This window comes from Ciconia boyciana, chromosome 2 (assembly GCF_034638445.1).
Source record: "Ciconia boyciana chromosome 2, ASM3463844v1, whole genome shotgun sequence".
NCBI classification, from domain to species: domain Eukaryota; kingdom Metazoa; phylum Chordata; class Aves; order Ciconiiformes; family Ciconiidae; genus Ciconia; species Ciconia boyciana.
The window spans coordinates 163,235,255-163,255,992 of NC_132935.1; the positions used below are offsets into that span (position 1 = coordinate 163,235,255).

The 20,738-nt window shown below is 41.5% G+C and overlaps 1 protein-coding gene across 2 annotated transcripts in view; it reads right to left on the reverse strand.

Moving 5' to 3' along the window:
- The window catches only part of OXSR1 (oxidative stress responsive kinase 1), a 94,025-nt gene that overhangs the window by 48,607 nt on the left and 24,680 nt on the right, over positions 1 to 20,738 (reverse strand). For both annotated transcript variants that reach the window (XM_072854787.1, XM_072854786.1), the window contains exons 3-4: positions 13,990 to 14,098; positions 2,728 to 2,869 (exon numbers count right to left, since the gene is read on the reverse strand). In XM_072854787.1, coding sequence (XP_072710888.1) covers positions 2,728 to 2,869; positions 13,990 to 14,098 — 251 coding nt within the window. The remainder of the gene's footprint in view (positions 1 to 2,727; positions 2,870 to 13,989; positions 14,099 to 20,738) is intronic.

Here is a 20,738-nt window from a genome sequence, read left to right on the forward strand (position 1 = left end):
CTGTCAGACATATATTCTCTGATCTCACTGATGATTTACAGCAGTAACAAGCTGTCCCTGCTTCAGGTCAACAGCACCCACAAAATTACATTTGGGTCCAGATATTCATCCTTCGGCCTTTGCCACCAGCCTGGTTGTCCAACTTCAGATGTGCTAATTACATTCATTTCACCCATAATTTATCAAGTTGTTTTATCCTAGGTGTAATACAAATGGAGTTAGGATATTTTAGTGTAACCAGCTGAACACTTTGCTCTGCTGGATGGCTGCTTGCTTTGGGTTGGTTGTTCCAGGGCTAACCAAAGCCCTTCAATTTTGACCCTTCACAGCTGACCATGGTTTGGCCTAAAGCTCACCCCAACTGCAGCTGCCCCACATTGTAGACACTATATTCAGCAGTTCAGCCATCACCTGATGCGGTTTCCTTTAGAGCCAGATACTTTAAGCTGAGCCAGGGGTCCAAAGTTTAGTTATTTTAAACGCTTCCTCTCAGAGCATCTCTGGCACGACTGCAAGATTTCCACCTGCGTTTCCCATCAGGCATGACCAATATTATGACCCCTGGCGTTAAGCAAAATGGGAAAACCATACAGATATCGCTATGTATGAGGAAAGGTCCCATCTGCACTACCATTTTAAACTGTTTTTCTCAGTGGTGTACACACATCTGGATAAAACGCAAGACAGCACAATTAACTCTGTTAAGGAAACATGTTTCATTCCTCAAAGGCGTGTAAGCTTGCTTTCTGCCAACAATTAAAAACCCATCCTTTGCATCACAGGTAGGAAACTACACAAAACTTTCCTTCTGTATCATGACTATTACCACTTCTCCAAATTTCCCAGACCACCGTGCCCCAACACGAGGTAATCCAAAAGCTTTTTTCTGATAAAACATTACGCAGTTGTCAGAGCAGCCCCAAAATACAGGGATGCAACACATGCAAAGTAGCTGACGCACAACCGCAACCTTAAGCTGCAGCAATGACACAGCTTTGATTTCTTTGCTGAAGTCCCCTAAATAAGGGCAAAATGCTTCAAACAAGCAGGACGAGAATGGTTGCAGCAGGTTTGGTCCAGTCTGCTTCCAAATGATTCAATATGAATCACATTTTCTTCAGACCAAGCAGTTTGAACTTTCTGTGAACATCATATTTTTGCTGAGTGCAGCAAAAAAACACCACATTAATATATCCTCTATAATCTTTACCACAATTACTAGTTTTGCTGTTTCACTACAGCAAGTCAAATTGAGAACCACCTCTCTTTCAATACAGAAATCACTATGTGACATCTTCATAAAAAACTGAAATTTAACAGGTTACTGCTGCTTTAACATGTATCTTTCAACTTCATTAAACCAGAAGATGAACTAAATTAGTCAAGCAAATCAACTGCAAGTCACAGATGAGCATGGTTTTGTAAATTACTTACAGCAAGGGCGAAAAATTACTATGTACTCAGTGAGTAAGTTGGTCTGTTACTTTACTCCAACTTCCCAGAGCTGCCTGAAGTCTTATCTCTAAAAAACTAAGTTAAGTAACCAGCTGTGAAATCAAAACTGTCTTCAATGAAGACAACCATTCTTGTTAAATCAGAATTTTAACAGAGAATGGAAACCAAAATTTGAGACTTCTTTCAGGGAAAATAACTCCACCTGAGTTGTTTCCAACCATTTCTTTCCTTTTAACCCAAAACAATCTACAAAAGCCAGTCAGTTTGACCAAAAATATGTAATAAATACTTCTTGGATTTTCTAATTAAAATAACATTTTGGCAAAAAGGAGTTACCTCTTCTTACACAGCTATCATAAGAGGACAAAAACTTACTCCAGCACAGCAGCAGCTATGCTTATAATGGCATTGTACCAGAAGACAGCCAAGCTCACAAAATTCCCAAGAAAGAAGAGGCTGTTGTTCCCAGCAGCAGTGTGTGGCTGGGATGATGTATATTACCCACAAGCGGTATATTCTATTTTCAGCACATATTTAGGATTGCAAATCTCATTCTTTTTAACGGCACAACATACTGACTTAGTATGCTGTCTTCCTGAGCTACACCACACCGTGACAACAGGGGAAGGGAAAACATGATTTAAAAATACCTCCCAAACACCATAGCAGCACAGAAACCCACACATTTCAGTGATCCATCAAATCACAGGCCACTAGTTAACTGGGTTTTGCCTACAGAAGAAGTATTTCCACTAATTTTGTTTCCATCTTTTTTTTTTTTAAATTAAATTACCCAAATAAAAGTGTCATGATGTTGATCTCGCAGCTAGCCTTAAAAAAAAAAAACCACAAAAAACAAAAACACACAAACAAAAACCAAAAACCAGGGCTTGAAAGCCTCCCTTTTAAATTGCTCAACACTTCTTATGCAGTGCTCTTGGTGATTTGTAGCTCTGCAAGAAACAGAACCAGCTGAAGTTTTCCAGCTCCAACAACTCCACTTTGCAGCTGGGTGTTGACATTTGGAAAGAGGTTGTCTATATCAGAACTTTCGATACCCCAAAGTTGACCCAAACTTGGCCTAGTCATAGTATGTCCTAAAGCAGCAGCCACTATATAGACACTGAATTCCGAGTTTTGATTAAGCTCCCACCTTTATTTTCCTCTTTCCATGCCCTCACAGCTGGTTGTAGGATGAGACTGCATGTGCTCAGCTGCTCTGTTTCAGCAACACACATTTTGGGACAAAGATGAGGAAAAGATGAAAAATACCTGTGGATTTGTCCATTTTTATGCAGGTAGTCCAGCCCCTCCAGCACCTCCTTAAGGATCGTGGCTATACAGGGTTCATCCAGGACACCCGTCTTGTGTTCTCCTTTGGCCACAATGTGCTTTATAATATCCAAAACAGAGCCTAGAGAAAATAGTTAAACACATCAGTTTAAACTAGAAGAATTGATTCTCAGCTAAGTGTATTTTATAATCACTTAATACAAGTCCAAGGAATTTATTGGGAGGGAAAGCAACGACTGGTCAGGATCAGAGTCAGTAACTGAAGCCTTTGCTGCAGGAAAGGAGAGGCAACAATGGATACCTCACATTCATGAGCCTTACAGGCGTGCAGATCCTCAAGGTGGACTGTAAAATCCCTGTGATCACAAGTAACTGAGAAGTTATATGAACAAGCCAAAATGTAAAGTGTACATACACAGGACTCTTGGAAGGTTAAGTAGATACTGATGCTACAGCTGTTTTAGTACTGAAGTACTGGAGAAGCAGGAGGGGGAAATGGAAAAAGCAAGGGGCTGCCAGGACTCACAAGCTGAAGGCAACAAGCTTGATAAAATTAGACTCTCTTTTTCAGCTCTTATAAATTTGATGCAGAAGAATAGCAAGAAAAATCTAATACTTAAAGGGATGACACTGCCTTAAAAGAAAAAAGTGGAAATTATTCTGAATTAGGCTGAATTCTGACAATAAGTCATTTCTTCACTGCGTACAAAACCGGAATAGTTGAGATCCTTCCCTAGAAACATCACGCTTAGTCTCTCTCCCAACCATGGTGTGAATTACATCATCTCGCATGACAAACCATGCTTTATGGAGCAAACCACCTCTCTGAATTGCACCCAGGAATAAACGGAATCAATGACTACTAACACGCCTCTTGTGCAAGGCCCTGTTTTCATGATATATTGGGTACTGTATTCTTTGTATTTGCATCTGGACTGAAGACAGTCTTCTCAGAACCATATTTTTATTGCTCCAGTATAGGATGTCTAAGCCCGTTTTCCAGGCCTGTGCTATTTCACCCTTTCAAACTTGGGTTTCTATGGTTTAATGACTGGATAGTCAGCTAGTAGGATTTTTAGAGCTATGAACACAAAGCAGTGTCAATAGTACTAGGAAGTTCTGAAAGAATAAGAAAAGCAGGCATGACTGCAAAGCACAAATTCCAGCCTTGATTGTCTTTGAACAGTAAGCTTACAGGGAACAAACATCTCAGTACTAAGTCAGCTAGTTTAGAAAAGCTGAAAGTTCATTCTTCCTAACTTGCAACCACAAAACCCATAAAGGAACCAAACATTTTTGTATCTGAAGAACAGTAAAAGCTGAGAAACTTACTCTCCTGAATTTGGTCAGTGGGGAAATTACAAGTTCCACCTTGTAAATTCTTGAAGCAAGCAGAAAAATACCATGGAGGGTTTTGTTTTTCCTTTTCATCCTTAAGGTTCAGGTTGACAAAAAACTTCTCCCCCTTTAAAATTTATTTTCTTAACTGTCCTATTTGAATTTCTTGGCCAAAACAATCATGCACATAGGTTTTCACTTAGCAAAGTACTTTACTTTTGGATTCTCACATGAAAGCAAAAAGGCTGCAAGGTTCGAATCCGAACACCACACGGAAAGGCTTGTTTTGCACAATTAAAACTGCACAGGAAGCAATTACATGGGTGCACGGTGTCCCTTAGTTTGTGGGAAACGGTATGTGCTGAGTTCATCTAACAGCTTGCTGCAGCCAGGAGAGTCACTATTCCCCACTCTGCCCAGCCACACACCTTCTATCTTCTCCGGCCCACCAGTGTCGATGCTCACAGTATACACCAAGCCACCCCCTAAATCCACCATAAAAACAAACAGGGGGAGGGGGGAAGCTATATTTGGTTGGTAGTGAGCATAACCTCTGAACAGATGAGCTTCACAGCCAATGAAGAGGAAAAAGGAGGGGAAGAAGGAGGGAGAACACATTTGTGAATGGGGGAAGAAACCCCTTTTGTCAGCAGCAAGCAATTAGACCAGTTCCTTGGCTGCCCTGAATGGCACCTCCAGCTTCCTCATCCCAAAAAACCTTTGCTTGGTTCAAGGTATTTGCAGAAGATACGACCTTAACACAGCAGACATGAAAAAAATAAGGAAAATGAAAAAAAATACAGAAATGAAGTTGCATAACATCCCCCCAACATTTTATGCAAGAATACTCTTCACAATGTTCAGCCTTCCTTTACTGTGTCCAAGCATGGAGATACAGTCATCTTTAGTAAATTTTGACATGGGTCTTATTTAGTTAGCCAAAAGTTTCACCCAGCCCTAACTCAGGTTGTTTAGACATATGTTGGACTTCCTGCATGGGAGCAAGATTATCTCTACCGAAGGAAATTGTAAAACCCCAGATGTAAGAGTACCCTCCCCTTCACTGAAATCTCGCCTTTAGGTTCTAGTGTCCTCTGTTGTGTGTCATGAGAGGACTCATCTGGGATTCAGCCTGTCACGTATTCATATTTTAAAACTACGTGCTTACAAGCCTTGACGCTTCTTATTTTGGACAAGAATTTTTGTGACACCTAAGAAAAAACCCACCAAAAAACCCCTCCACTTTCACTGTTCAGGTTTTTCCTCTCAAATGTGCCTTTATCTGGAGAACAAACCGTCACTTGTTTTGGAAGTCCAGTGAAAATATGTGGTTCTTCACGTACTCGTTTTGTCCTCTTTCCACCCACAACTCTGTTAGCAGACTTTGTTCAAAAACATTTCCCTTCTCCTGCAAAGGGCTCAGGGAACATGAGGAGGCAGATCATATGGTGCTCAAATTCACTTGGTCAAAAAATCCTGTATTTAGCCAAGTTAGAGGTTGTATTTAACCCAGAAAAGGGGGTGGGGGTTAGACAGACAAGAGGGCACACAGAGCCAGCCTTCATTGTGAAAGGGCCGATTCACACCCATACTATATCTGCTCCCAGTCCAGCCTGCCACTTTTTAAGCACATTTTTTAAAAACCACTTTCACATTAAGATGTTCAAAGAAGTGGAGGAATTTGCCAGTCTTCTACAGAAAGGAGAATACCAAAAGGCTATCAGCAAAACACTTAGTTCAGGAAACAGCAGAAAAGCAATGCAAGAGCCACCTTCCTGTTGAAGAAAGTGTTCCCCCACTTTGTTTGCGCAGGGAAAAAAGTTTTGCTACTGGCACCACAAGAGAGTAAAGTTGTGATTTTTCCACCTCACAGATCAGTAAATTTGGGAGGTAGGTACTGACTCCCAACTCAATTGCAAATTCATAAAGCACAGCACCACAGGATACGAAGAACAAAGCCAAGTTGCATTTCCACACACTGCTTTGTGCCACGTTCAAAATCTTCTGGCATTCTGGCTCAGGAAGCCTGACATGGAGCAACTGAATACCCAGATCCCCAAACAGAAACCCATAGCTAAGCATGAAGCTACTTTGAAAGCAGAAGTCATAGGAACGTCACTATTGAGGGAAACACTTTCTGCTAGAAGGTAAATTCAATGCAATATGTATCAGGCTGATGTCGAAATGCAGTCGTTCCCAAGGATATCAGTTAAGCGAGTTGCACGCTTACTAGGGTAAGACCTCCACTGCCTTAGGATGTAGACAAATTTTCTCACTTACACCAACTGCATTACACTCGAACAATAGATTAGTAGGTCAGAGCCTCATCTTTAGCCTAAGGGGGAAAACGACTGTTCCCAATGCAGCAATACAGTAACTGCTAGAAATTAACTGGAACATTGGCCTGTTCCCAATCCAGCAATACATTAACTGCTAGAAATTAACTGGAAGCTAATTCAGCTGAACTGGAACTAAGATCCAGTCCACACAAGAGCATGTACTTTACAAACCCATCATCCTGTTTCAAAACACCAGCATGATTCCTGATACTGCCAGTTTCTGAGCCAGCTTCCAAACTAGTTTAAGAGTAACTGGGGAAGTTAAGGGTACATCCAAACATAGTTGGATCTCTGCTTAAATGTAGTTTCAGTATAGATTGGTGCTCTACATATGCAAAGAGATTGAACAATTTGCAAGACAAACGTCTCCCATAATCTAGTGGCCAGAAGATGAGGTTCACATTGGAAGTAAGGCACCCACTCTGTATTAGAGAACAGTTACAACATTTTCAAGAAAAAAAAAATCAATCCGCTACAACGTCTTTCTTTAAAGAAATCTTTGACTCCTCCCTAGAAAATAGCTTCTATTTCAGATAATGCTGTGAAATACTCTGGTGTGTATTATACATGGCACTATGTTTGATTACAACAGTTCCCTCCTGATTTTTCTCATTAGAAATGCACAAATAGAAGCTACAGATTCACAGAACAGGAGGGTCAGGCTTAAGTGAGAAAGAAATTAAGTTTGGCTGAGGCTGAATGGAAAGCTCTTCCAAGCCCAGAGGGGAAAAATATCAGGAAAAGACAAAACAAGACAGAGGGAAGAGCCAGAACTAGAACCTAAATGTAAATATAAATAATGCTGTCATTAATAAGGATGTTTAAAGAAGTCTGGTGATGAGCAACAGATCTCAAAGACCAACAGAAGACAAAAGACAGGAGAGGACATTTAGAGATTGATATGGAAAAAATGCGGCTATGAACAAATTCCTGCCCATCAAATACATAGTGAGCAGCACACCAACAGGAAGCCTACAAGATATTGTGCAATCTGATAAACCGTTTAGCATTATTTATCATTCATCGTTAAAGTGTCCCAGTATATTTTGACACCAATCACAAACTGTATTACATCTACTTAGTAAAGCATAATCTCTCAGTGCAAATTGTACAGCAATTGAAAGTTAAGTGGTTTTCTGCTCAAACTCATAAGCTTACCAGCCTGCTCTGAAAGCTGCTAATGCAATTGCTGCTACTGACAGCGGAAGTCACTGGGAACTAGCTGTACGTAGACTTACCCTCACCTGATGAAACCCAACCTGTAACTATTGCAGGTCAAAGACAAACATGCAGTGAGCAACTTTTTCTGGAGTCCTTATTGCTCACACCAGTTCTGCAGCAGACAGACTAATGTCTGTCCGGCTGCACAAACAAACAGATATCCCATTGCTCACTCCACTGCCCCCCAGAAGCGAAGAGCAGGAAGCCCCACAGGTCGCCCTTCCCATTTTGTCATGGCTAGAGTATATCTGATTAGGCCTGAGCCAATCCACAGAAGCCAGTTCCAACTTTCCAGAAGCAAGTAGTTGATTTCCACCCACGATGGCAGTATCTGAGCAATAAAGACAAGAAACCCATAAGCAGACCAATACCCTGAATTTGTGAGAGGGATATTCAGTTTTTGTATGTTGACATCAGGCAGACCATTTGCAATGGACTGTCCTGAAACAGAGAAAACACAGTCCTGTCTTTCACCCCACACATGTACCCAGTAAAACTGTCTCCTTCAACACCCTGTACTTTGTGCTACTCCAGTGTTTTCTTCAGCAGCAAAATGAGATTAAAGAGTTCCACGGTTCACCACCTCCCTGTTGTGCCAACGCATCTGCTTACGAAGCCATACTGTAAATGGGATCACTGCAGTACTTGGTAATCCAGTTTTTCAGGCAGGGTGGAGACCCAGCAGCCAGGAACTTCTTAAACTAGCTTCGCTACTGGAGAAAACTTTTGTGTAATCACACCCTCAAGGCAAGAAGTGCTAATTGTTCCACTGATTCACTTTCAACAGCAAGCCACCGCAAACATCGAAGCTTCCTGTTCCAAATTCAGAGAGCGTTTCTTTGACCTCACCTACATCAGCAAGCACGCATAATGGCATTTAGGAAGCCTGCTTCTGATGTTCCTCCTCAGGAGAGGAAGAAAGCATCCACGTGACAGTCGTCAGCCACGCTACTTAATACTTCAGCACATGGCGCTGAAGCGGAGAAGGGTATGAAAACCTGAGCAGAAAGGAAAGCTTGTTTAGAACAAGATTATGGATAAATGCAGGAGTATTACAGCTGGAATTTTACATGCCCCCAGAGGCAAAAGAAATGTACAGCAGAGCTAGTTGCTGTGGGAACCACATCTTGTATGTTATACTATAACCTAAGTGACAGGACAAAGACACAGCATAAGTTCAATGCAAAGAAAACTCCTCCTTTAAATTTGTCTGGCAAGCAGAACAAGAAAATTTAATACTCCAACTTAATTTCCAACAAAAAAAAGCAGGTAACGGTAGCTGCACTGATTTGCCATTTAGAGGCCTGGCATAAATAGGCTGGAAAGCAGTGCTGAGGATCACTACACAGTTTTGCAAGAATCAAGATCTGCCCCAAACCTGACGGACACTGATGCTGAACATGCTGCATCTTTGAGAACTGGGAGCTGGCAGGATTCATTGCTGCTTCTTATAAGACAACTCGGCAGAAGCCAGCTGTTTTGGTGAGTCTGACTGTCATCAGAGCCAAGAATTAAATCTGCGTCTTGTCAGCCTCTGACAAATGGAGGAAGAAAACGCAAAAGAAGGAACAGCTGCTTGGATTCAGTACTTATGGGGCTGAGGGATACAGATATAGCAAGAGCACCTAAGTAAAGGAAAGAACAAGTTATACAAAACAAAGGAAAAGACATCTAAGTAGATTGCTGGGGTTTCTGGTTTTGAAGTTCCTTAACCGTGGTTAAACCACCTCAGCACAGAGGGAGTGTTAAGGAAACTTCCACTTCTTGCCTCCTTCCTTCTAGAGCACTTGCCTGGATGTGTAAGGAATACGACAAGATTAAGGCAGGAAGCAAGATAATACAGTAAAGGGGCAAAACAGCCTATTGCAGTTGAGACTGAGACATTTACAGGAGAATTTCTGAAGACAAACTATTTTTTTCATGCTTTTCCTATTATAGCTAGGAGTAGCAATGTATCTACAAGCTCCACATTCTGCAATCATGTACAGTCCCTACCTTCTTCTGCCTCTGACTTATCCCATCCTTAATTGTTTGAAATTAAGTTGTGTCTCTACAAATAAAATCAAACATCCTCCAGATGGACTCAAAATAGCGTAGCTCTCTCCTAACAAAATAGTTCAACATAAACACAAGGCTTTCTAAGAACTTGAGGTTTGCGCTTTGATCATAACTCACTGATGGAATTTGGAGTGGCCAGACCAGAGATTGACACAGCAGAAGTAGAACAAGATGTCATACCTCCCTGGTGGAGACCTAAGACTTGCCATACCTCCCTTTTGGTCTGGCTTGCTGAACTGCTAGCCAAGCACTTCATCAGATAATCAAGATCAAAGGTTGAAGTAAGAGGCTGATTAGATAATCTTAAAAACTTTTGGAAAATAAAAGGTCTAACTATTCCAATGCAGTAATCTCCTTAGCAGATTTAATTAGGAGCCTTCAGGAAGGCAGAAGATCCAAGAGCCCTATCTGGAAATGTTTCAGTATTTAAAGGATTTACACAGTTTAAAAATATTTTGGAGGTCTCATCTGCTGTAGGCTAGGACAGTAAAAATTGTTGTGTAATGTAGCAAGCCACCACAGACAGCTGTTTCATATGAGCAACTGTTTTGTAGAGTTAGCCACTGCCTTGGGTCACCTGTGAAATGAGAGCTCTTGTTAAAACCAGCGAGAATTTAGAGGAGCAAACGGGTCACAATCAGAAGAAGCACAAGAACAAAAGGACAGCTGCTCCTCTTCCTACTAAAAAGCTGCAGGAGTTAGAGAGCAGGACTGGGCTTCAGATGGCCTTAAAAAGGCATGAGTAAAATTCACAACAGGGGAATGCCAGCAAGGCAAAGTGCAGGTCAGCAGTTGTCTAGAAATAGCCATTGGAGTTTAGTTTGGAGTAACATTGGACCAAAAGGCTGGGGTGCCAAGTTGACATTGCTAAGCTTAGATCCCTACAAAACAGTTTCATCATTGGAGGAAAGGGTCTGAAATTTCTACTAAAGGGAACAGAAACAGCAGATACTTCACAAACCTGACTCAGGCACACATCACCAGATGTGAAAGAGGGTGTCAGAGTAACTGGACACACCAGCACCTCTTGTCACTACCAGCTGGATATCATCACAGCCACATTTCTGCCATCAACAACTATGCCCTACATCTGCTTCGGTGTCAAATCTGCCAGTTCAAACTGCTTTCAGCAGTAACTTCAACCAGCCTGACTGACTTGGCTCTGATGCAGATTAGCAGTTTTACATGTTACTCCCCAATAGCTCACCAGTACATTACCTCCTCACTGCTGACAACTTTCAAAGATGGAAAATGGTATCTTCGACCAACACAGTAATTGCAAAGCAGAGACAAATAGTTCAGTTTCAGCAACAATGCCTGTCAGGCAATTAAGCTACCTTTGAGTGCACCAGCTGGGTGCTCAGAGGAGCAAGGCACCAAGTTATCAGACAATAACACTTCATGGATTTAGAGTATTTTCCCTTAGAGACATTTCTAAAATACTTGCGTATATGACCAGGTTAAGATTTCAACAAAATAACTGCAACCAGTAAATAAATTAAATTGCACTTACAACAACAACAAAAAAAAGGGCTTGCATTACAGACTGGTCTGTCTTGTGGGCTGTTTATCAAAGTAATAAGGTCAGTGTGACTAGGCTGAAATTAAAACTAGTTTCATCCTGAAAACGCATGCCAGCATAGACTGACACTGATGGAAGGGAAGCAATAAGATTCTAAACTTTTACCCAGAAGAAATTCTCAAGTACAAAAGCCACAATCAAGACACAGAATGGATATCAAAACGGATTTCATATGTGCTTACTGGGATGTACAAATTTCAGTCCATCCTCGCCGAATAGTTAGATGGAATGAAAGAGTTAGGCTGCACCCTGGTTTTTTTCCTTTCTGGTTTATAAAAACAGCTCAAAGTTTTTTCCTGTTGAGAAACGCAGATCATTATTTTCCCACTGGACAACAGATGATCACAAAACCAGCCACTTTATTACTGATAAGAAGTAAGCTGAAAGGAACGAGAAGCAGTTTTTAAAGTGTCTCTTGTTACATAAATCACCGGCCTAAAAACAACTGGAAAGTCTCATTAAAAGTGAATGAAAAAGCTCTTCAGTCAGAAAGCTCCAATACACAAGTTTCTTCCCTCATTCTCAAGATTGTCCTATAGAATTTGCCTACGAGATCTAAAATGAGATTTCTGAAATACAGCCATGAAAAAAGTACAACGTGAAAGCAGCTGAAAAATACCTCTCAAGGTACCCTCCTGCATAAAAAGTAGTGACAGTTCATTCTCAAAGTCCTTCCATCTATTTTAGGAATTCCCCCAACCCCCAAATGATTCATTTTAAGTGAGAAAATTTAACACTGGCTCACGGAAATATTGCAGGGGGCAAGGGGAGGAGATTACACTGCTACTAGTCCATCTTTTATTGTATGACCCTCGTCCTCAACATATGCAAGAGTAAGAAGCACTGAGATTTCATAGCACTACTTTCCGTGAAGTACCCAACTTAATGCCAGAGCTGCACAAGGGTCAATTATCAGTCTGTATAACGTAGAAGCCTAAGTGAATACTAAATGACACACAGGTCATCATTCACACTGCCAAGAGGCTAGTTCTGCAGCAATTATGATTCTTCCAGAAATTTTCCAGTGTGGTCTTTACATTTGTGGTGCCTTGATAATGAAAAGATGGTCCACAGAGTCTGATTTTTTTCCAGCTTTACACAAGACACACACACAAAAATGAGGACAAACAGACACAATATTTGGAGGTTCAAGGATGAGCCTAATTCCGACTTGGTTCTGACAGAAAACTAGCTAAGGCAGCTACGCACTTTCTTCAAAGAGGTTGTGTACTCTCCTGAACACCTGAAATGCCATTTCGTCATGTTGTGGAAACCTTCCCACAGGTACACTTTTTATAAACACAGCAAAACTACTTGCACTAAGCTGGCAGGGGATTCCTTTCTACACACAAACAGCCATCGTATCTTTATTGACCTGTTACATGTCCCTCCAAGAAAAGAGAGGGTATTGCTTAATGACACAAGACATTAAAAACCCTTCTTGGCATGAAATTTGATTGCCCCCAAGAGAACTGCTAAAATTCTCCAAATATGATCTTCAAAGACACATGTTTTATGGTCATTGTTGAGCTCTTGTGGAAAAAGCCAACAGGTTTAGCCAGATTTTTCCACATCATCTTCTGGCATTTTACAGACCTCAGTATTAAGCCAAGAACAGAGAAGCCAAGAAGTTTGGGTTTTTTTAAAAGCAAGAAAACGGGGGGGGGGGGGGGTGTCAGCTTTCAATTCCTTTTCACTAGGGTTCCAGGAAAATCAAGTCTTCCTAAAGACAGGCCTAAGATTTTAGCAACAGTGTTATCATCCAGAACTTGATTCCATTTCTTGTCTCGACCATAACTTAAACAGGGATCCTGGAAAATATTATGACATCAAATAAAGCATTACTGATAAGAAGTTTTCAAAAGAAAGCTCTCAAAAAAAAGCTCTCCAAAAAAAAGCTGTTTCTCCAGTGTCTGAGAGAAGAAATCCAGAAAGGGGAAGCTTCCCTGGCTCTGTGTTAACTAGGCAGTAATTTGAAATTGCCCCAAGTATTCCCAGTTATTTTGTCAACTAGAACAAGTGGGCAAAGTAATCCAAGCTCTGAGGATTGACACTATACAAATCAAGCTGCACCCACACTGATGTTCTCCTCCCTTTTTAAGGCCATACACTGACATTATAAGAGTAGCCCTGCCCAAAATAGAGGTGATTTAAAGTTCGTCACAAGGGCAGCCAACATGTCAATAAGTTAAAATCAATAGAATGGCTGGTTACCAACAAGCCCTCAGCACTATGCACGCCTCCAAGCTGCAAGTGAGAAAAAGGTCAAGGAACTAGCCTTGCAAGAGGAGTTGCAATTCTCACGATAAAGTTAGTAAAGATTTATTTTCTAGAAGTTTAGGATGATTTCAACTACTACATCTGCACTTAAGTTTCTCTTATCAATGTCTGAAGTCATACACTCCAGTTTTCAAATACTCAAGTGAGTCATTCAGCAAACACAAACAAAATAATGCTAGGAAATACTGACAAATACACAAAATAGGAAGGGGGAAAAAAGCTAGCACAGTCATGTAGTTAGGTGTTACTACTGATGTACATAACATGAGACTGTATATCAGTACATCTGAGCTGAATGGGTTGACGTTAGATAGTGTTGTTCAAATATCTTAATTCACAAGTGGGAAGCAAACAAGGGAAAGGGTATTACAGGAAGACAGCTTTTTACCTTGCCTTTTAGGGTAAAGAAAGTGGACCACTCACCTCCACTAAGTAACTTCATCACCAGCCAAAGCTCATCTTTCACCACGAACGATGTGTAGTAAGATACAATGTTGGGGTGATGGCACTGACTCATGGCTTGAATTTCTTTCTGTAGAGAAAAATAAAGCATTAGCAGTCGGACCCAATGACTATTATTCCTCGGGCACAGAAGCTACCTTCCTCATGACACAACGTTCAAAGAGGGTGCAAAGAAAAAGGATACCTAGAAGCTAAATGCAGAAAATCCAGAAACACTTAACACTCAGTCTGCATCATACTAGGGCTCAAAGGTATTTTAGGGTGCTCTTCCTGTCTGTCTAGAAGAAAGAAAAAGTTGACCAAAAACCCCTTGGCAAGGGCAACAAAGTGGTTGTAACCAAAACACCTGCATGCAGCTACAACAGAATATTCACGAAAACTCACACCAGTCTGTTACCTAAGAAGTTCATGCTGACTCCTCCTTTCAGTGAGACATTACACAACAGATGCTTAATGTGTTGAAGACTATCATTTGGATGAGAAAGGGAAATATTTGCCTCTGGGAAAAAAAAGGCCTCTTATTCCTAATGTTTCTTCCCAGCAGGAAAGCAGATGGCTTAGCTCAATCAGGTTGAAGGCACAAAGGACAGCTATATTTTTTGTCATACTGGAAGACGACTGAAATAAATTCGAGATTAGAAAGTTGTTAGTTACCACAGATGGAGTACAATATGAAATATGCTCAGATATTAAATTGAGTTTTGACCGTGCTTATTCTTAGATTTGGTTATGGGTTAAGGGTTGAGGTTTTCCAAGCTATGGGGGGAACGACACCACAGAAAGCATTGACTGATTTTTCATTATGCAAGCACAAATCACCAGTTTGGACAGAAAGCCTCAGTTTCTTGACTGTCCATAGACAAAAGCCACCCATTAAGCCAAGCCTGGCACCCTGTACTACACCCAGCTGGGCCTTTGTGCTTCAGCCAAGCTGGTAGCTTCAGCCAAGCCCCCCAATCTGTCAAGTTGTACCCTCCAGCATCACCCACACCAGACACTCATTCCCCGATATCCTGAACTTCTGCTCTCAACTAAGACATTCCTTCACTGAACACATGGATGCCATTTACTTTTCAAAGGTGTAATCACTGCTCACTGTCAGCCCCCGCCCCATGACACAGACTCAGCCGAGCACCATAATCCCAAACACACAGGGAAGGAGGAGAGCAAGGGCTCTTTGCACCCTGATCCTTTCCTCCCTCCGAGCACGAGCCCTCCCTGGTACCAAAGTACAGGAGAAAGCCCTGAGAAGGATTTACCCCTGTCTACGATGCCCCACGGATGCAGCATATTCTTCTCCTGCTCATGTACAAAGGTCTGCTTTTGACTGAGTACAGCGCAAAGGCACATTGCTTCCCCTTGGCAAGGGTTTAGCTGGCAATCACTGCTACAAAGAAACATGCCAATATTGATTTATCCACTTTAATACTGCTTTTCAGGGAGTAGGTGCATTTGAGGAATCAAATGCAATTAGTTCCTCTTTCTACTTCCCCAGAAGAGGCATCAACTTTCCGGGAAACTCCAATAAGCAGATTAAAGAAGAATCCTTCTAAACAGGAAAGGACATTTGAAGAGTGGCGAGTAGGCTATTCATCTCAGTGTAGCATACTCATTGACTAAAAACCACTCTGTGAAAATAAATACAGCCTGAAACAATATCCTCTGCTTACTCTGACAGCTCCAGCTCCCTTCTCTGCAAACTCACTTGTGTCAAGCTAATTTTCAAAATTGAAATAAGTCAGCACCTTTGGAGTTTTCTAATGCTTCTAGTTAGGTTTCTTTGCAATGCAGGAAAATCCCTCAACGGACAAAGCTGGCAACAAAAATGTTCTTTTTACTTCCCTGCTTCAAATTTCTACCAGGGGATGGATGGGAACTGGGGCCCTGGATAACACAGGTCAGACTCAGTGACTGGTTTGTGCCTTCTGTCACACTCCCTGCACAAGACCCGGCTGGTTGGGAAGCTCTCAGCTACTGTCTGTAAACATAAGTACAACACTTTTGATTCATGCAACCTTTCCAAAACTCATCGAGCTCAGAGTTTTGAACTCATTTGCTTACCCTAGGATCATTCTGGACTTGCTCAGAGCACTGGACTGAGCCACTAGTTAAGGGATCCATGAACCTGACACAGTCTTGGTCCCTGAGCCTGAAATTAGCATTTAGTCTAAAGTTTTAACTTAATTTTAAAGATTTTTTTTTTCTTTTAAACATGCAAGCAAATCCAGGTGCCTAACTTCTCTCTCTGACAATTAAAAAAACCACATGTGCACAAATGGCACCAGGGAAGATACAGGTAGAAAGAAGCAAGAAGGACACTGACTCGTTAATCATCCCATCAGCCAGACCTGCCCCAAATCCACCACTCAAAAATGATCTAGAGGAGCTGGTTTTATTTTTTTCTCAGCTAGACCACTCAAAATATTCTGAACTAGCTCCCTGGGAGATCAAAAGTGTAGTACAAGAAATACACACAAACACTGCATATTTTATATATATTAGTGTATCCCACTGGAATTCAGGAGATAGTGAGACAAAGTCTGGACCAAGTTTACTTAAGAGCCTAGACCTGGATCAGATCTTTGCCATTCAGACGGCTCTGTACTACAGCATTTTGCAGGCATTCCATGACACTTAGTTACTGTTTTACTATTTTCCAAGAACTTCCTCTCTTGTTCATTATCACAGTCTGCTGCCTGGGCTGGGAAGCACAGTTAAAAAAAAAGCTCAAGTCTGTCATATGCTTTGGCACACAAAGAGGGAAAATAAATAATCACAAACCTGATCTATGCAATTAAACACCTCCGTCAGCTAGTGGATGTGTAACACAGGCAGATTAAACCGTTTCTCACACAGTGTAGCACAGCTCTGAATAATTAATTGCATCACAGCCCATGATTTCCAGTGTTTTTACATTATTACCAATAAGAAAGAGCAGCAGCCAGGCACACTTTTTCCCTCTCACCTACAGACCCCCACCCCATTTTCAATAGTTTTCTAGGCTAATCCCACACTGGCTACATCAAAGCTTCGTCGTTCTTCACTCCCACAGAGGGTACTAACATCCTGGAGGCTCAACACATACAATTGTTTTAACTGGTCATGGCAAATCACAGTGGGCTTTGCAGTTAAAACGCTTCCTCACATAATTGAAACCAAGCCAGTTCTGTCATACATACAATGGTCTGTGCTACAGCAGTACAAATGCAAGGGCTGAAGAGCTGTAGGTAAGGCAGGAATCCCAATCAAGGATCACTGGGGAGCTCTGCTCATAAGCGTGCTTACAGAAAAAGGGAGCAGGAGGGGATAAAATGCAGAAACAGCCCTTCTGTGGGTAGTAAGCGCAGCTTTAATACTACCCCAAAGTTTTTAGGAGAGTTTGCTGCTCTTCAAACACAAAGTCCTAGCAGACAAAGATTCCCTCTCCCTACCTCCTCCCTAACAAGACTGCTATCCTCAAATTGCACAAAGAAGAAATAACCCGGTTACAACTGTGCTCCCCTCGCTAGCATCGAAACTATACTGGAAGACTTCTAATAAAAATCTCAGCCATTTCTACACCTCTGTAATAATGTCAGTGCTAAACATCAGAATTTATTTGGGCTGCTATATACAAGTTTTAAGCTGGAAACGTTGCTTTACTCCTGCTCTGCCAACAGGCACAGGTCACTGGATACAGACCACTCAAACCATCCGCAGATCCAGTGGATGGTAGACAGCTCTTCTATCCAGTTGCTTATGCACAAACACCCCTCACACTAGATGGCTTCAGTTATGAGACACAGCCTTACTGCTAATTCCCAATTTCAGGATCCATAAGTTACGCTGCCTTCTGCTCAGCTATGGAGAATGAATTGCCGATAAAAACATGTCTAGACACAGGCAGTGGTTTGGAGATGGTTGCATGCTCACCCTGGGCTAGATATTAAAAATATCTGCAGTGTCAAACACCAAAAGCAAATAGACTGCGATTAGCTATAAAGGCCTCCATGTCTTCCATTAAGGGTTCTGATTAATGTTTTCAGGCCTTCTGCGGGCAATAAAAGAAGCATTTCAAGGCTTGTGAAACACTAATAAAACTGCTGTGAAGTGTAATTTGGAATCATAAGAAACCCATTAGTCTCCTGTAAGTCAGGCATACTTCTGGAGATCTGCTATTTTGGAAGTGGGTTTATTTGCCCACTGACATACAACTGAAGTTTCAGTTAATGGGAGCAGAGATACAAGGCACGTAAGGCTATGTTTAAGCTACTAGCTGAACTTTCTTACCAGTATTTTCTGTTCACATCGTCACCTTCTACTCTTTGTGTTTATCAGCCCGAGGTGCATTTCAAAGACACTTGCTCTCAAATACAAGGATGAAAATCCTGCTTTATTTAGTTTTACTTCCTACATGTTGACATGAACTCAAGAGATACAACACAGCAGCAGTCTGCTTTTATGTGGCTACCTGCAACTTCAGAGGAATCCAGAAAGCTGTCAACTTGGCTACCCTATTCGAAAGCAATCATGACTAAGAGAATTGAGGGAGGAAAGCATGCCTGGGAGGGAAAGCAAAGCAGGTGAGATGTGATCTCCTCCTTGAATACACCGATGCTCCAACTATGGCTGGCAAAGAACTTATCTCTCAGATGAAATCTTGAGGTATAAGGTATTAAAGCTCCTCTTCATCCTTTTAAAGCATGATTTTGAGCTCTGGTCCTACAGGCAGCCATCACTGTTCAAATTTTGCTCCAAGTGAAATTCTAATGGTTTAATTAAAAGGCTGTAAAATTAAGAATACTCATTCCCCTTTTTAAACATCAGTATAAAAAAACCCCACGTTCCCCTACCACAATCAACTCGAGACACATTTTTTGAAGGAGACTGGGAAAGAGCACAGAGCTTAAAAATCAGAGATTATGATCCAACTTCCATGTCCAGATTATCCAGTTCAGTTCCTTACCTCAATATGTGGCTACAGGAGATAGACTGGCACAATTAAAAAGGGGTTAGATTAGCCCATCCAGAGCAACAGCAGAAAAGAAACAATTCTTCAAGGGATAAAAAGTCTTCATCCATAAATTTCTCAGGTGATGGGAACAAGCCACCCCTGCGGCAAGTCACTCAGCAGTTGCCCATTTCAATGTCTATTCTTCAGCATCATTCAGTGGTCATTCCCTCTTTCAAGGTCTGCAGTATTAGTGACAACGTACTGAAGGAAGCAGATGTTAACTTATAATGGAGCAATTCATACACACCTATTTTTTCTTGGTTTCAGCCACAAAGCAAATAGGCAACTGACTCATCTCACAGGTACAAGCGAAGCCAGCTTTACCCACTTCACGAGCTAACATACCACTGACCCTTACAGCTGTTCAGATCAATACCCAGTATTTACAGCTCAACAATGCCTTAAATTTGTGAGTAGTCCACGCAGTCAATTGCAAACTCTCCAGAGTTATTTACATGCACAATCTCATGCTCATCCAAGTGAAGGAAGACATTCTACATTCAGGATTTCACCCACCGTTAATCCTGATGTTCGTACTGAACTTTAAAAAAAAACCAACCAAAACCACTCAACCAGCACAGCGGTTAAGATTTCTGTTGTTGCTGCTTTGCGAAACAATACAACTAAGCTGTACCCAGCTTAGGTTTAAGTCTTCTGTAACACTGCAATCTCATCATGCAAGAAACATGTAACATGCCACATCAAATAACCATGCAGAAGCCACATATTATACATGGGACTCTCTGGCACTGACACTTGGGGACTTGTTCCCCTGGAGCAAGTGTAGAAGTCTTCAGGATTGGAAATGGAATTATAATGGCAACTCCCATAGGATAACAGGCATGGATGAAATGTCTGTACTACTACTACAGCAGTCTGCTGCTTTGTTCCCAACAACCTTATAGTCTGGTTAATCCACTTGTAGGAACTGCTCTGTCAGATCAAAGTGAGTTCAATATCCTGTCCAAGTCTTCAAAAGAAGGTGTAAAACCCTATAACAAGCAGTTACAGAATTATCTGCCCAGAGGGAAGACTTCTGACTAAGCCTGGGCAGTTAACAGTTGGCTTATGCTTTAAACCAGGGGAGTTCATAATCCCTTTTTTAAATCCTATCTAATTTAACCTTCTCAAGTATAGGTTGATTTATTTAATCTCATACGATGTTTGATTTCCGTATTATTGGCAGCAAGCTCCCCAGGTTAATTCCATGAAATTCAAAAGGACACTTCTTTTTATTGCAGTTAAATTTGTTCCCTCGGCTTCCTTAACTGCCCTCTGACCATAGCAGTGGAAGAGTACCACCTTCACTTCACTCCTCTTATGTGTAGAGCTGTCAGGCCCAGTCCTATCAGTCTCTAGACTAGGAATAGTTTGGAGTCTCCTCCTAGGAGCAGCAATGCCACATCTCCCATGCTGCTTCCAGAGCCTGTCTCCTGTTGAATCACCCTGGAAACTAACAGGCAGCAGTTTCTCCCAGCTGGGAAAGCCCAACATGAAATACCCCATAGCTTATGTTCCCCTCTCTGCCATTCAACATTCCTACTAACTGCTGACAACCCATGTCGTCTGCTACTCAAAGCATGGAAGAAGAAAACCATCTGGATGAAAGAAAGCTAACTCAGCTTTAATTGCATGAAAATGAAGCAGAGTTTGCTGAACAGAGGGGAGATTTAAAGCCTTTGAGATCAATAATTCTTTAAAACAAGAACACACTTAC